The 16342-nt window shown below is 42.7% G+C and overlaps 1 protein-coding gene across 2 annotated transcripts; it reads left to right on the top strand.

Annotated features, from left to right (window-relative positions):
- The first annotated feature begins 4537 nt into the window (after positions 1–4537).
- On the top strand, positions 4538–13709 carry yipf5 (Yip1 domain family, member 5). Of its 2 annotated transcripts, none has more exons than XM_036937782.2 (6): positions 4538–4650; positions 8105–8227; positions 8464–8630; positions 11122–11267; positions 11442–11623; positions 11812–13709. In XM_036937782.2, exons 2-6 carry the CDS (start codon positions 8115–8117, stop codon positions 11972–11974), a joined length of 771 nt encoding a protein of 256 aa, XP_036793677.2. In that variant the 5' UTR covers positions 4538–4650; positions 8105–8114; the 3' UTR covers positions 11975–13709. The 2 variants fall into 2 exon arrangements, with proteins under 2 accessions (XP_036793677.2, XP_036793678.2); XM_036937783.2 differs by having other exon boundaries at positions 4543–4659.
- Positions 13710–16342: the final 2633 nt, after the last annotated feature.

Raw genomic sequence — 16342 nt, 5'->3', positions numbered from 1 at the left:
GAGGTTCTTAACCAGGTCTGAGTCTGATAGGTACAGGGCGGCAGGCAGGCTCGGGGTCAGGACAGGCAGAAGTTCTTAACCAGGTCTGAGTCTGATAGGTACAGGGCGGCAGGCAGGCTCGGGGTCAGGACAGGTAGAATAGGTCAGAACCGGAAGAACTAGAAAACAGGGACTAGAGCGAACAGGAGTACGGCAAAAACACGCTGGTAGGCTTGATCGAGACCAGACAAACAGAAAACACAGGTATAAATGCTTAGGGAATAATGGGGAAAATGGGCGAAAAGGGTCAGGGTGTGACAGAAGTGGGCCGTTCAGATTTGTCACTTCAATCCAAAATATAGCACAAAACAGGTGAAACAGATTAGGGTGTGACAGAAGTGGGCCGTTCAGATTTGTCACTTCAATCCAAAATATAGCACACAACAGGTGAAACAGATCAGGGTGTGACAGAAGTGGTTCAGATTTGTCACTTCAATCCAAAATATATAATTCTTGGACTAAAATGATGTCCTATTGACTTAAATCGTTGTGCAACATCGTGGGTAAGCTCTGGCCATCGTTTTTCAGCTGAAACAATTTAAGAGGTGGGTCACTGTTAACTGCAATAATCTTCCGCATATGTAGTCATACCGCAATGGACAGAAAAATGTATATCAGTGTTCATACCTTTTTTTTGGTAAATGTGAATGAAAAAACAATTCACTTTTGAAAACACTTTTCATACTGATACCTTGTCTATAATGTAGAGGCCTCTAAGATCTTCATTGAAGAGGTAAGGGAGGAGAAAGATGGCTGATGGGACTGAATCCAATAAGGTTCTAAAGAAACCATTAATTAAAATTAACTGTAGATGATACATGTGATCTGTAGGTTTACTGGAAAAATCAAGACTGACTTCTTTTGAGCCAAATGGCAAAAAGTCTATGGGCTTCCCCAAATAACATATACTATAGTATAATAGTAGTATATAGTATAAAATTACTGTGTAGTATTACCTTATTCATATTCTATAGTATTCACTGTAGTGTTTCTGCGGACTTTACTGTAGTATTTACAGTAGTGTTATTGCAGACATTACTGTATTATGCAGGCCAGTCAAGTTCTTCCACATCGATCTCGAAAAAACATTTCTGGATGGATCTTGCTTTGCGCACGGGGGCGTTGTCATGCTGAAACAGGAAAGGGCCTTCCCCAAACTGTTACCACAAAGTTGGAAGCACAGAATCCTCTAGCATGTCATTGTATGCTGTAGCTTTGAGATTTCCATTTACTAGAACTAGGGGGCATAGCCCAAACCATGAAAAACAGCACCAGACCATTATTTCTACTCCACCAAACTTTACATTTGGCACTATGTATTCGGGCAGGTAGCGCTCTCCTGGCAACCGCCAAACCCAGAATCGTCCATCAGACTGCCAGATGTTGAAGCGTGATTCATCACTTCAGAAAACACATTTCCACTGCTCCAGAGTCTAACAGCAGCGATCTTTACACCTCTCAAGCTGACAATTGGCATTGCGCATGGTGATCTTAGGCTTGTGTGCGGCTGTTCGGCCATGGAAGCGCATTTCATGAAGCCCCCGACGAACATTTATTGTGCTGACATTTCTTCCACTCATCCTATGACGGTGCCAGGTTGAACGTCACTGAGCGCTTCAGTAAGGTCATTCTACTGCCAATGATTGTCTATGACGATTGCATGGCTGTGTGCTCAATTTTATACACCTGTCAGCAACGGTTGTGGCTGAAATAGCCAAATCCACTCATTTAAAGGGGTGTCCACATACTTATGTATATACAGTGCCTTCAGAAAGTATTTAGACTCCTTGAATTTTCCAAATTTTGTGGAAAAAAATCCCTGAGTTGCGCGGCGGTCTAAGGCACTGTATCTCAGTGCATGAGGCACTGTGATTGGGAGTCCCATAGGGCGGGGTACAATTGGCCCAGCATCGTCCAGGTTTGTCCGGGGGTAGGCCATCATTGTAAATAACTGACTTGCCTAGTTAAATAAAGGTTAATTAATATATATATATTTTTTAACACACAATACCCCATAATGGCAAAGTGAAAACACATTTTTAGAAATGTTTGCAAATTCCTACAAAATAAAAAACATTTATAAATTATTGACATGAGTATTCAGACCCTTTGCTATGAGATCCGAAATTGAGCTCAGGTGCATCCTGTTTCCATTGATCATCCTTGAGATGTTTCTACAGCTGTGATAAGTTCAATTGATTGGACAGGTACACACCTGTCTATATAAGGTCCTGCAGTTGACAGTGCATGTAAGAGCAAAAGCCAAGCCATGAGGTTGAAGAAATTGTCCATAGTGTGTCGAGACAGGATTGTGTCAAGGAACAGATCTGGGAGAAGGGTACCAAAAAATGCCTGCAGCATTGAACGTCCTGAAGAACACAGTAGCCTCCATCATTCTTAAATGGAAGAAGTTTGGAACTACCAAGACACTTCCTAGAGTTGGCAGCCTGGCCAAACTGAGAAATCAGGGGAGGTGAACAAGAACCCAATGGTCACTCTGACAGAGTTCGAGAGCTCCTCTGTGGAGATGGGAGTACCTTCCAGAAGGACAACCATCTCTGCAGCACTCCACCAATCAGGCCTTTAAGGTAGAGTGGCCAGACGGAAGCCACTCCTCAGTAAAAGGCACAACAGCCTCTGAATGTCCTTGAGTGGCCTAGCCAGAGCCCGGACTTGAACTAGATTGAACATTTCTGCGGAGACCAGAAAATATCTGCGCAGCGACTTTCCCCGTCCAACCTTGACAGAGCATGAGAGGATCTCCAGAGGAGATTGGCAGAAACTCCCCAAATACAGGCGTGCCAAGCTGTAGCGTCACACCCAAGAAGACTCGAGGCTGTAATTGCTGCCAAAGGTGCTTCAACCAAGTACTGAGTAAAGGGTCTGAATACTTTTGTAAATGTGATATTTCTCTATTTTTTTTGTTGAAACATTTTTAAAAAGGTCTAAACCTGTTTTTGCTTTGTCATCAATGGGTATTGTGTGTAGATTGAGGGGAAAAAAATATTTTAATACATTACAGCCTTATTCAAAAATGTATCAAAATGTGGAAAAAGTCAAGGGGTATGAATACTTTCCGAATGTACTGTACATTTTACGGACACGGTATATTTATAGTTATCTTGTTTTGTTTTTAGTCTCAGCCCTCAACTACCCTCAACCCCTCCCATCTACTTCTGAAGAACATCCACTTTTAATTTCTAGCTGCTGTATATTTTTCTGCTGTGATGTTATACAAAAGTTAGGAACCTTTCTATTCTCATAGTTTCTACACATTGTACGTTAAATAAAAACCTTTTTGCATAGAATTCTGTCAATTCGGTCAAAATATTCAAGGGTAGACTTCTATTGATTTTTTTTTTGTCTGGTGCTCAGATGGAGGGCACTGCACGTTTCAAGCCTCAGGATGAAACATGTATTCTGTTTTGCTCTCTGGAGCAGAGTACAGCTGAAAGGAGAGATAATTATTTAAAAAAATATTTAACTAGGCAAGTTTGTTCAGAACAAATTCTTATTTACAATGACTGCCTAGGAACAGTGGGTTAACTGCCTTGTTCAGGGGCAGAGTGACAGATTTTTATCTTGTCAGCTTGGGGATTCAATCTCGCAACCTTTCAGTTACTAGCCCAATCCCCAATGGGGATCCCCGGTGTCTGTGATACACGCTGTTTGGTGCAACGCAGACCCGGTGGTGAGCAAGAGACTGAGGATACCAAGTCTGTCTTGAGTTTTGATGCAAAGTGTTTGCCGGATAAAGTCCTGTGATTTTTTTGATTCCGAACCCACTACAGTGTTTCAAACGCCAGAATGTAGGAGGGAGATTATGAGGTGTGCAGATGGGCATGGGACAAAAGAGTGTGTCGTATTTCAATTATGTGGGATCAGAAATGTCCTGTACGAGTGAGACAGATTGAAGTTTCCATGGTGAGAGCAGTGCGGAAAGGGTCAAAACCATGAATAGCCCATTGTAGTGTCTTAAATGTAAAATGTTTGGCCACATGGCAAGTTTGTGCAGATGGAATAAATATGTTGTGGAAGAGTCAGTGGATACAGTGTGCCATTGTGGTGAGAACCATGCTCCCAACTTCCAGGAGTGCCCGGTAAGGGCGGAGGAGGTTGAAATAGCAAATATCTGGGCTGTCCACCAGGTCTCCTGTGCAGAGGCAGTGCAAATAGCTGAAGGAGCAAGTGCAATAAATGCCCCTCAGCCTGCAGAGTGTTTTTTCATTGATTAAGGGGTCCTGAAGTACTGATAGTGAAGGTGGATTTTGTTGCGTTTATTGCATAGGTGATAAATTGTACAAGTCAAATCATCAAGAAATATAAGAAACTTGACATAATTGTGAATGGAGGTAATGGGGGCGGTAAATGAGTAGCGACGCTCCCCATCCAACCTTCTTCACCCTTTCCCTATTTCCCTGTTTTTCTGCGTTAAAGTTCCCCAGTTTTCACCCCACACAGTAGGTGGCACCATGCACCTCTAACGTATATTTCCTAACCGCCAAATACCATAGAAGAAGAAGACCCGGAAACCATTCCTTTAGTTTTCTCGTGACACGTATCTAGCAACGAAGTTGGCGGAGTCCAGTGTTGAATTGTTCATCGTTGCAGGTAACAGCGGTTAGTATTGCTTAGTAAAATCCATGTAATAGTAAAACGCTTTTTTTTTTGATAGCTTTTTTAAATATTGTGTCGAGGCCCACATTCATTTTAGCGTCGCGAAGCCGCCTGATCCCGCGAGCTTAACGTTACATTATAACTGCACGGCTGTCAATTGTAACTAGATATCATTTCCAGACTGATACTATAGGTAGTGCAGTATGGTAATCAGTGGGGTAAATTAACAGGCTGCATTCCTTTATTAGTCTGCTCTAGCTTACTAGCTAGCCAACGTTAGCTAGCCACCCTGATTGTCTACGTAAACTAGTTAGGCGTCCAGTTAGCTAGCTAACCTGGAATACATTTGGCTAGTTAGCTAGCTGACGTTAAATACCAGTTTTAGTAAACTAGCTAGCTAACCAGCTAACGTTAGACGGCAAATTTAATCAAATATTGCCCCACCTGTTTAACAAACGTGCTTGCCAGCTAGCTAACGTTAGGTTAACGTTGTTTGTGTGGTTGCCATGGCGTTGTAAAGCAGCCTAACGAACTCTGTAAATGTTGTAGCTAAGTGTTTCTTAATCAGCGTTTTTGTTTTTAATAAGTTGTTTGGATATCTGGTTATTTATATCCACGGAGTTGCAGGTCTGATGGCATGTTGACTTGTCTGGCTTCGCTAAATTATTAGCTGGCTGAAGTTTGCGTTTAAAAGATGCATCTCAGCCCCGGTTGCTTGATCAAAGACCTGAGCCCCATTCTGAAAGTGTCAGAGCTCTTAGTAGTGATGACTACTGTTCTAGACTGATGTGCGGTGAGCTTTCTGCGCTGTAGCAGCAGCAGAGGCATCACCAACGTGGGTGCTACACGTCAGTTGTGGAGGGGTATGAAGTGTCCACAATGGAAATAAGAACTTTCGTCATCGATGATTGTAAATGTACTTTCTACATGCGTGGTTGTATTGTTTTACATTTGTCATAAATACAGTGCATTTGGAAAGTATTCAGACCCCTTGACTTTTTCCATATTTTGTTACGTTACAGCCTTATTCTAAAATGTATTACATTGTTTTTTCCCCCTCATCGATGTACACACAATACCCCATAATGACAAAGCAACAACAGGTTGCATTTTAGCAAATGAATAAATGTTTTTGACATTTACATAACAGAACCATTGAAAAGTTTGGACACAACTCATTCAAGGGGTTAAATATATTTACTATTTAATACATTCTACACCTCAACTATGAAATGACACACATGGTATCATGTAGTAACCAAACAATCAAAATATATTTTATATTCAAAGTAGCCACCCTTTGCCTTGACAGCTTTACACACTCTTGGCATTCTCTCAACCAGCTTCATGAGAATGCTTTTCCAACAGTCTCTTGAAGGAGTTCCCATATGCTCAATACTTGTTGGATGCTTTTCCAGCACTCAGCGGTCCAACTCATCCCAAACCATCTCAGTTGGGTTCAGGTCGGGTGATTGTGGAGGCTAGGTCATCTGATGAATGACTCCATCACTCTCCTCCTTGGTCAAATAGCCCTTACACAGCTTGGAGGTGTGTTGCTTCATTGTCCTGTTGAAAATCAAATTATAGTCCCACTAAGCGCAAACCAGATGGGATGGCGTATCGCTGTGGTAGCCATGCTATTTAAGTGTGCTTTGAATTCTAAATGAATCACAGACAGTGTCACCATCACAGCTCCTCCATGTTTTACTGTGGGAACCACACATGCGGAGGTCATCCGTTCGCCTACTCTGTCTCAAAGACACGGTGGTTGAAACTAAAAATCTCAATTTGGACTCATCAGATCAAAAGGACAGGTTTCCACCGGTCTAATGTCCATTGCTCGTGTTTCTTGACCCAAGCAAGTCTCTTCTTCTTATTGGTGCCCTTTAGTAGTGTTTTCTTTGCAGCAATTCGACCATGGCCCGATTCACACAGTTTCCTCTGAACAGTTGATGTCTGTTACTTGAATTTCTTAATTTTCCGCATTGACTTAACATGTCTTAAAGTAAGGATGGACTGTTGTTTCTCTTTGCTTATTTGAGCTGTTCTTGTCATAATATGGACTTGGTCTTTTACCAAATAGGGATATCTTCTGTATACAACTAGGGTTGCAAAATTCCCAGGTTTTCCAGAAATCCTGGTAGAAAAACTAGAATAAACAGGAAATCCAGGAATCTAACAAATGGGATTTCTGGAAAACCTGGAAATTTAGTTACCGGAATTTTGCAACCCTATATACCACCCCTACCATGTCACAACACAACTGATTGGCTCAAACGCATTAAGAAGGAAAGAAATTCCACACATTTACTTTTAACAAGGCACACCTGTTAATTTAAATTCATTCCTGGTGACTACCGCATGAAGCTGGTTGAGCAAATGCGAAGAGTGTACAAAGCTGTCAAGGCAAAGGCATCAGGCGTCGACTGTCTAGCCACAGATGACATGGGCAAGTATATTTGGTGCATCGAATGGCTTTCCCCTTGATGCTACGTTTCTAGCGAGCAAACGTATCCACATGAAAAGAAACATACCCGGAATAAGGGTGGCTACTTAGAATCTCAAAAACAAAATATATTTTAATTTGTTTAACACTTTTTTTTGTTTTGTTTACTACATGATTCCATATGTGTTATTTCATAGTTTTGATATCTTCACTATTACGCTGCAATGTAGGAAATGGTAAAAAAATATATATGAAAAAAATAACTCTTGAATGAGTAAATGTGTTCAAACTTTTGACTTTTACTGTACATATTTCTGTAACTACCTCGTACCCCAGCGCATTGACTTGGCACCGGTTTTCATAGTTTAGCTCGTCTCCTTATTGTTTTAGTTTGAACATATTTGTTGCTTTTTAACTGCATTGTTGGGAAAGGGCTCGTAAGTAAGCTTTTCACGGTGAAGTCGACACCTGACCTGTTGTATTCGGCACATGTGACATCAAATTTGATTTATCTAGAATGTTGGTTGGCTAGCTCATCACTAGCTAAATGGCTAGTTAGCTAAAGTTAAATATCAAGCGGGAATACCGTTGGAAACAAACATTAGACAGCCAGGTAACAAACGTTAGAGTTGGGTAGCTAGTTGGATAGTTTGTTAACCAACCAGGTATATGTTCACTATATTCCTGAATATAGATAAGTTTGCCACTACCGTTAAGATTGGAAGGTAACTTAGCTAGCTAGTGGTAAGTAAGACTGTCTAGCCACCGATGACAAGGGCAAGTATATTTGGTGCATCGAATGGCTTTCCCCTTGATGCTACGTTTCTAGCGAGCAAACGTATCTACATGAAAATAAACATACCAGGAATAAGGGCAGCAATACACACTAACTTCCCAGATACCAATGCATCAAGTGGTGCTAAACTAGCCATCAATTGAATACTGTTTACACAATTTTCTCCTCCAGCTGTACAATGCTCATGAACTATTTATTTTTTGCAGACGGTCAAAAATGTCAGGCTTTGACAACTTCAACACAGATTTCTACCAGTCCAGCTACAGTGTAGATGACCAAGGCCAAACTGCTGGATATGGCTACAGTAACACAGAAGACCCCTACAAACAGTATGTTTTGTCAACTTGTTAAAATTGCATTGACCCCAGTTACTCTAACTCACCGTGCTCTGAAAATACACATGCCTGTCAACAATTTGAAAACAATGCATTTTTTCCCTCAATGTCTCTCAATGGCCTGTTTTGTTAGTATTGTTCCCTATGTGTTGCTTACTAGCTTGAGTCATAGTGTTTTTAACAAAGCCATGAAGGTTTTCTGAGAAGTGTGCTTATGTTTCCCCCCCTAGGGGTCAGTATGACTACTCCCAACCGATGGGATACTCAGCCCCAGGGATGATGCAACCCCAGCAGCCCTACACAGGCCAGATCTACCAACCCACACCAGCCTTCACACCTTCCCCCACACAGTCCATGTACGGCAGCAGCTTTGATGACGAGCCCCCGCTGCTGGAGGGTAAGGATAACCAAGTGGTGAGACTCCATAGGGAAAGGGGTGGTAAAGAATGCTAACTCAATTGCTTGATCACAAATCAAGCTTTTTCCTCTACCTCCCTAAGCACTTTTGTTGATCTGAGAGGATTGGCTAGTTGAAGCCAGGTGGAGCTTTTAGATTTGATCTTTACCTCTGACTTACTCTGAAGCATAGGAGCTTCATACTAGGGATTGGGGGAATGAAGACACATTTCTCAAGGTATGAGTGGCCAGGGGAGCACATAGCCAAAAGGATCCAACTCTTGTTCATTTCTCTCGAGTCGGATCAGTGCTATGCCGGGTTATGGACAGCCAGAGCCCAGCACAGTATATGGTCCTCAAATCCAGGGATGGGATATGTCGTTGTACTCCTAGGGCTCTATTTCATCTGTATCACGGAAGTTCTGTGTTACAGCGTGATTAAAATTGAAATGTTCCCGCATTAGTGGAGACTGCAGGCACTGGTAACGCTGCATATGTCGGCTCAATCGGAAATTACCTTTACATTTCTATTGTGCGATCTGTAACCCTTCAGCAATAGATTTAATATAGCTCCTAATCAAAACGATGAAAGGTGAATCAAGAAGATTGAAATATTTGTCTGCCGTTTTTGTCAACATGCTAGGTTAGCTAATGCTAAAGCAACCCATCGGATTCAACTAGACTTTTGGTAGCTACTCACCACAACCCTAGGCACTGCATTTTCATGGAATCCAATGGGTGGATAAAGCATTGCTTAGCATACTTTTTGGTCATGTAGTGTATGTGGACACATGCTCTGGGGTTGAGTTCAGGGCTCTGTGCAGTCCAGTCAAGTTCTTCCACACAACAAACCATTTCTGTATGGACCTTGCTTTGTGCACGGGGGCATTGTCATGCTGAAACAGGAAAGGGCCTTCCCCAAACGGTTGCCACAAAGTTGGAAGCACAGAATAACCTAGAATCTCCTTGTATGCTGTAGCGTTATGATTTCCCTTCACTGGAACTAAGGGGCTTAGCCCAGACCATTATTCCTCCACCACCACTCCAGCCGATGCTTTTCATTGACAATGTTTATCTTAAGCTTGTGTGCGACTTCTCGCCCATGGAAACCCATTTCATGAAGCTCCCAACGAACAGTTTCTGTGTTGATGTTGCTTCGAGGCAGTTTGGAACTAGGTAGTGAGTGTTGCAACCGAGGACAGACTCTTTTTATGCGCTTCAGCTGTCGGCGGTCCCGTTCTGCGAGCTTGTGTGGCAGACCACTTCGCGGTTGTGCCATTGTTGCACCTTTCCACTTCACAATAACAGCATTTACCTTTGACCGGGGCAGCTCTAGCAGGGCAGAAATTTGACGAACTGACTTGTAGATGTGGCACCATCGTATGGCCGTGCCACATTTGAAATGCGATAACCTCTTCAGTAAGGCCATTCTGCTGCCAATATTTGTCTATGGAGAATGTTTGGCTGTGTGCTCGATTTTATACACCTGTCATCAACGGGTGTGGCAGAAATAGCTGAATCCACTCATTTGAAGCGATGTCCACATACTTTTGTGTATATATAGTGTATTCCATCCCAAGTTTGAGGTACAGTATGTTTTCCCAGCCATATACCGCCCTGGGCTCTGATTGTCCACATTCCGACTAGAGAAATGAACAAGTCATATCCTTTTGGCTTGGGAGCACATCAAGATCTATAGAGGACTCCAGTGCCCAAAAGCCCATTTTGGCATGGGCAGCACCATTAAGGACTTTCACAATTTTGAAGTGGTTAACTGGGTTGGACTTCCTATGGTTTAAGGAAGGATCACATAATTCCATCCAGGTCATCAGGAGGGATCAGTCAATTAATTATACGTGTGAGGAAACGTTCCATAAATGCGGGTGGCAGTAAATCGCCAAACTTGGCTTCATACCTATTCAAACAACACACTCCATTATGTACCTTTGTGTGTTTACCTACTAAAGAAGTAGTAGAAGAAAATAGTCTACTCCAAACTTGAGATGGCCTCAATGGCGCTGCCCACGTGCTCAGATGCCATAACGGGACAGATGCAAAGTTGTGATCTCTATACATCTCTATGGGGGAGCACTATGATGGGTTTAGTGGGATATGTGTCCATGTTGCCCTCCCCTGTGACAAGAAGACCTAGTTAAACCAGTAGAGTGACCCAGTTGTGTGCACTAAATGGGTCAGCAGTCGGGGATCACCAGGGCCATCCTGCTAAGCTAATAAATTACTCCAAGTAAGGTCTTATTTTGGAGATGAGCATTCATCTGATACATTGGTGTGTCGTAGTGAAAGAAGTTTTTGTTGGTTGTCATTTCCTTATTAAACTGAAAAGGTGTCATTCTAGGAGGTATAGAGAATTGTATGATTCTCTTTTTTTCTGATTATATTGTAAGAATGAGTTTTCCCTTCTCTCAACCAACCCTTTCACTTATATCTGACATTGCTTTAATATCATTTCATGCTTTTACTCTACCTCACAGAATTGGGCATTAACTTTGACCACATCTGGCAGAAGACCCTGACAGTGCTCCACCCCATGAAGGCAGCAGATGGTAACATTATGAACGAGACTGACCTGGCTGGGCCCATGGTGTTCTGTCTGGCCTTCGGAGCCACCTTACTTCTGGTAAGAACTATTCTATTACTGATGTAGTACAGCACTTGAACACTTACATGGTATCTGTATGTATTTGTCATTATACCTTGTGCAATAGCATTGTCTGCCTTGGGAAGAAATTACTGTAAATGCAGATGGCTGATGAGTTGTCAATATGTTCCTGTCTCTGTTTATCTGCTACAGACAGGAAAGATCCAGTTTGGCTATGTGTATGGCATCAGCGTCATCGGCTGCCTGGGGATGTACTGTCTCCTCAACCTAATGAGCATGACAGGTGTGTCGTTTGGCTGTGTCGCCAGTGTACTGGGCTACTGCCTTCTACCCATGATCCTCCTTGCCAGCTTCGGAATCATCTTCTCTTTACAGTAAGAACAAACATGGGCCTGAGAATAGAGGTTAGGTCAGTTTAGTAAAGTACTCTGTCACATTATATAGAGCAGATCTGTGGATTGTAAGTGTCAGGTGGTGCACAACATAATATGAGCTCTTTGTTTGTGGACAATTTAAATTGCACAATTTTTTTACCTAACTGGCTTTTCTTGACCTTTTTCAGAGGCATGTTTGGAATAATCATCGCAGCCACGATAATTGGCTGGTGCAGTTTCTCCGCTTCCAAGATCTTCATCTCGGCCCTTGCCATGGACGGACAGCAACTTCTGGTGGCGTACCCCTGTGCCCTCCTCTATGGGGTGTTTGCCCTCATCTCTGTCTTCTGAACTGTCTCTGTCTGTCTGTCATCTACACCATGCAGGAAAACGGCCCAGCAAACCCAACTAACTTGACGACCAGTAAGAAGCGCTGCTGTGCTGCACCCACATCACAGTGCAGTGGTGTGGCCAGAAACCCTGTCAGTTTCATTCCACTTTTACACCTGCCGACAGGGGTCAGTTGTAGAGTATCAATTCCAAACCATTTCGATTCAGGACTAAGGACCCATCCACGGACCACTGCAATCTTATATTTAATGTAAAGCTTGTTCTTTATTCTGTTTGTGTTTTTGTTTGAGATTTTTTGAGCTTTGAGGCCTTCAGAAAATGTTTTGCACAGGTATTTTCAATTTTATTCAACTGAAGCAGGTGACTTGAAATTGAGTTGTTAGAATAAGACCTTGTTGCATAGTTAATCTATCTCTAATATCAACAGCCCTCTCATTCATACATACACATCTGGGTACTCAGAGGTCTCCTTACAACTCTGAAAATACATGTTTTATAAACCTGCAATCATTTTCACTCCATTTTCTGTCCTGTTAGGTCTTCCTTAGAACAATTTAAATTGCTGAAACATGAGGTGCTGCTTGACCAAAACTCTGCCTTGTGGCATTCTCAATTGTATTTCCCAGCCCCCCCCCCCCCCCCCATGTGATCAGGGCTGTGTTGGTTTTGTAGCTTGTGTGATTTAAAACTTTGGGCTGTCAAAGTGCCTGTGCGATGACAGCTGTGTACACACTGCACACAGTCAAGTTATGTCCAAAATGAATTTTTAAAAAGAAATAGATATTTGTGAGGTTTTAATTTTATTGTAAAATAGTTTGTTGTTCAAGATCAAAACCGCACTGCAGGGCTCCAGCCTACTGTGCTGTCAAATCAAATTTATTTATATAGCCCTTCTTACATCAGCTGATATCTCAAAGTGCTGTACAGAAACCCAGCCTAAAACCCCAAACAGCAAGCAATGTAGTTGTAGAAGCATGGTGGCTAGGAAAAACTCCCTAGAAACGCCAAAAACTGTTAAGACTTTGTGTATCCACATTTTTTCACGAACAGAATAGGCGTCACAAAGCTGTCAGCTGTGTTTAATGGTATTGTACTACAGGCCGGTCAAACCACACAAGAAAAGTATCTCACAGATCCTAGGAGATTTTCAGTCTCTTACCCATTATTCTCATGAAGTTTGTATTTGATCGGTTTTCTGTTTTTCACCTCAAGGCTATGATGCATTGTTGAGCTTGTTTTTTGGCTGCAGGGTTATATGGCACACTAGAGTGCATTGAATAACTATTGTCATAGTTTTAGTCTTTTACTGTTCACTTTGACTACAATGTGGGTGTGAATTTTGGTTTCGCACAAAGGTGTCACCTGAAAGGCACGGTTTTATGGTCATCAGTGGTTTTTCTCAGTTTTCCTATACCTTTGTTTTTATGCTAAACCTGAGCTCCTGAAGGGATGCCATTTTATATAGTCTTCCTAAGAATAATGAATAATTCAAAATTTAAATTGAGTGCTTTTCTATTTCAACATACTATACACAAGGGAATACTTTGCATTTCAAGCAACCAAGAGCCATTTACAGTGCTACTCTTTTATGGCCAAGTATACTGTCATTTTTTTTGTACTTCTTAAAAGTCCCAATGTTGTTCTTTTGTCATGTTGAAATTCTTGATCAATTGGAAAAGGGTGGTGCTTGTGTGGTTTTATTGGCCACTATCTAAATAAAATATAGGTCGATACATCCTTTTTTATTATTATTTCATGCTTTCAGCCAGAAACAATGGTTTGTGGTTTTTGGAGTTCATCCTGTAATGACTGGATGGTGGAACCAAAACCATATTTTTCTCTACTGCAGTGGTCATTCATCCTGGTCCTGGAGCGCTACCCTCCTGTAGGTTTCCGCTCCAACCCCAGTTTTAACCTACCTGATACAGCTGATCAACAAGCTAATTATTAGAGTCCAATGCGCTAGATTAGGGTTGCAGCGAAACAACACTACAAAACTGTTCTCAAGGAACTGGATTGGAGAGCCCTGCTCTACTGTATAACATCAGTCTCTATGTTGAGAGATTGAAGATCTTTACGAATTGTTTGGATTATGTTTTCAGAATGAAGGAAAATGACACTAATGCCCCATCCTGATGGCAATGGGTCATTGTTTTGTATCCCAGTCCCTATTAGTCTATAGGAAATATGGAGATGTACAGGATAGATGTACAGGATATACAGCAAAATTATACAGCAAAATTAAGGCAGTTATGCATTTTTTTTAAAAACATTACAATACATTCACAACGTATTAAGTGTGTGCACTCAGGCCCCTACTCTACTGCCACATATCTACAACACAAAATCCGTGTGTGTAGTACATATGTTATCATGTGTTTGTATGCATGTGTCTGCCTATGTTTGTGTTGCTTCACAGTCCCTGCTGTTTCATAAGGTGTATTTTTATATTTTTTTTAATCAAAATGTACTGCTTGTTACTTGATGTGGAATGGAGTTCCATGTTGTCATGGCTCTATGTAGTACTGTGCGCCTCCCATAGTCTGTTCTGTGAAGAGACCCCTGGTGGCATGTCTTGTGGGGTATGCATGGGTGTCCGTGCTGTGTGCCAGTAGTTCAAGCAAACAGCTTGGTGCATTCAACATGTCAATGCCTCTCACGAATACAAATAGTGATGAAGTCAATCTCTCTTCCACTTTGAGCCAGGAGAGGTTGACATGCATATTATTGTTAGCTCTCTGTGTACGTCCAAGGGCCAGCCCCTCTGCCCTGTTCTAAGCCAATTGAAATTGTCCAAGTTCCTCTTTGTGGCGCTTGACCACACAACTGAACAGTATTCCAGGTGCGGCAAAACTAAGGCTTGTAGGACCTGCCTTGTGGGTAGTGCTGAATGCAGAGCAGCGCTTTATTGTGGACAGACTTCTCCCCATCATAGCTACTGTTGTATCAATATGTTTTGACCATCCAGGGTTACAATCCAGGGTTACTCCAAGCAGTTTAGTCTCCTCAACCTGCCCAATTGCCATATTATTCATTACAATATTTATTTGAGGTTTAGGGTTTAGTGGATGATTTGTCCGGGCCTACCAGAATAGCTAAATACATTTTATGCTCATTTTGAGGCAAGCAACAGGTAACCTGCCTAAATGACTACCGCCCGTAGCACTCACAGCAGTAGCTATGAAGTGCTGTGAAAGGCTGGTCATGGCTCAACACCAGCATCCCAGAAACCCTATATCCACTCCAATTCGCATACCGCCCCAACAGATCCACAGATGCAATCTCTATTGCACTCCACATTGCCCTTTTCCCACCTGGACAAGGAACACGTATGTGAGAATGCTGTTCATTAACTACAGCTCAGCGTTCAACACCATTGTGCCCACAAAGCTCATCACTAAGCTAAGGACCCTGGGACTAAACACCTCCCTCTGCAACTGGATCCTGGACTTCCTGACGGGCCGCCCCCAGGTGATAAGGGTAAGCAACAACACATCTGCCACGCTGGTCCTCAATATGGGGGCCCCTCAGGGGTGTGTGCTTAGTCCCCTCCTGTACTCCCTGTTCACCCACGACTGCGTGGCCAAGCACGACTCCCAACACCATCATTAAGTTTGCTGATGACACAACAGTGGAAGGCCTGATCACCGACAATGATGAGACCGCCTATAGGGAGGAGGTCAGAGACCTGGCAGTGTGGTGCCCTGACAAAAACTCTCCCTCAATGTGGACTACAGGAAAAGGAGAACCGAACATGCCCCCATTCACATCAACGAGGCTGTAGTGGAGCGGATCGCGAGTTTCATGTTCCTTGGTGTCCACATCACTAACAAACTATCATGGTCCAAACATACCAAGATAGTTGTGTAGAGGGCATGAGAACACCATTTCCCCCTCAGGAGACTGAAAGGATTTGGCATGTATCCCCAGATCCTCAAAAAGTTATACAGCTGCACCATTGAGAGCATCCTGACCGGTTGCATCACCGCCTGGTATGGCAACTGTTCGGCACCGTAAGGCGCTACAGAGTGTAGTGTGTACGGCCCAGTACATCACCGGGGCCAAGCTTCCTGCCATCCAGGTCCTATATACTAGGCGGTGTCAGGAAGGCCCAAAAAATTGACTCCAGTCACCCAAGTCATAGACTTTTCTGTCTGCGACACTACAGCAAGCGGTACCGGAGTGCCAAGTCTAGGTCCAAAAGGCTCCTGAACAGCTTTTACCCCCAAGCCATAAGACTGCTTAACAATTAATCAAATGGCCACCCGGATTATTTACATTGACCCACCCTCCCCCCTTTATTTCTACACTTCTGCTACTCACTGTTTATTAATTATGCATAGTGACTTCATCCCTATCTACATGTAC

Source organism: Oncorhynchus mykiss, chromosome 12 (assembly GCF_057628025.1).
Source record: "Oncorhynchus mykiss isolate SJ-2025 chromosome 12, ASM5762802v1, whole genome shotgun sequence".
NCBI lineage: Eukaryota > Metazoa > Chordata > Actinopteri > Salmoniformes > Salmonidae > Oncorhynchus > Oncorhynchus mykiss.
The sequence above is the reverse complement of the archived record's forward strand: the minus strand, read 5'-3'. Positions and strand labels throughout refer to the sequence as shown.

Bases quoted from the DNA above. Each gene is read 5' to 3' on its own strand.
- yipf5 (XM_036937782.2), top strand. From the start codon at position 8,115: ATGTCAGGCTTTGACAACTTCAACACAGATTTCTACCAGTCCAGCTAC. The intron at 8,631-11,121 runs GTAAGGATAACC...TCTACCTCACAG, and splicing joins CGAGCCCCCGCTGCTGGAGG to AATTGGGCATTAACTTTGAC. The intron at 11,624-11,811 runs GTAAGAACAAAC...GACCTTTTTCAG, and splicing joins GGAATCATCTTCTCTTTACA to AGGCATGTTTGGAATAATCA.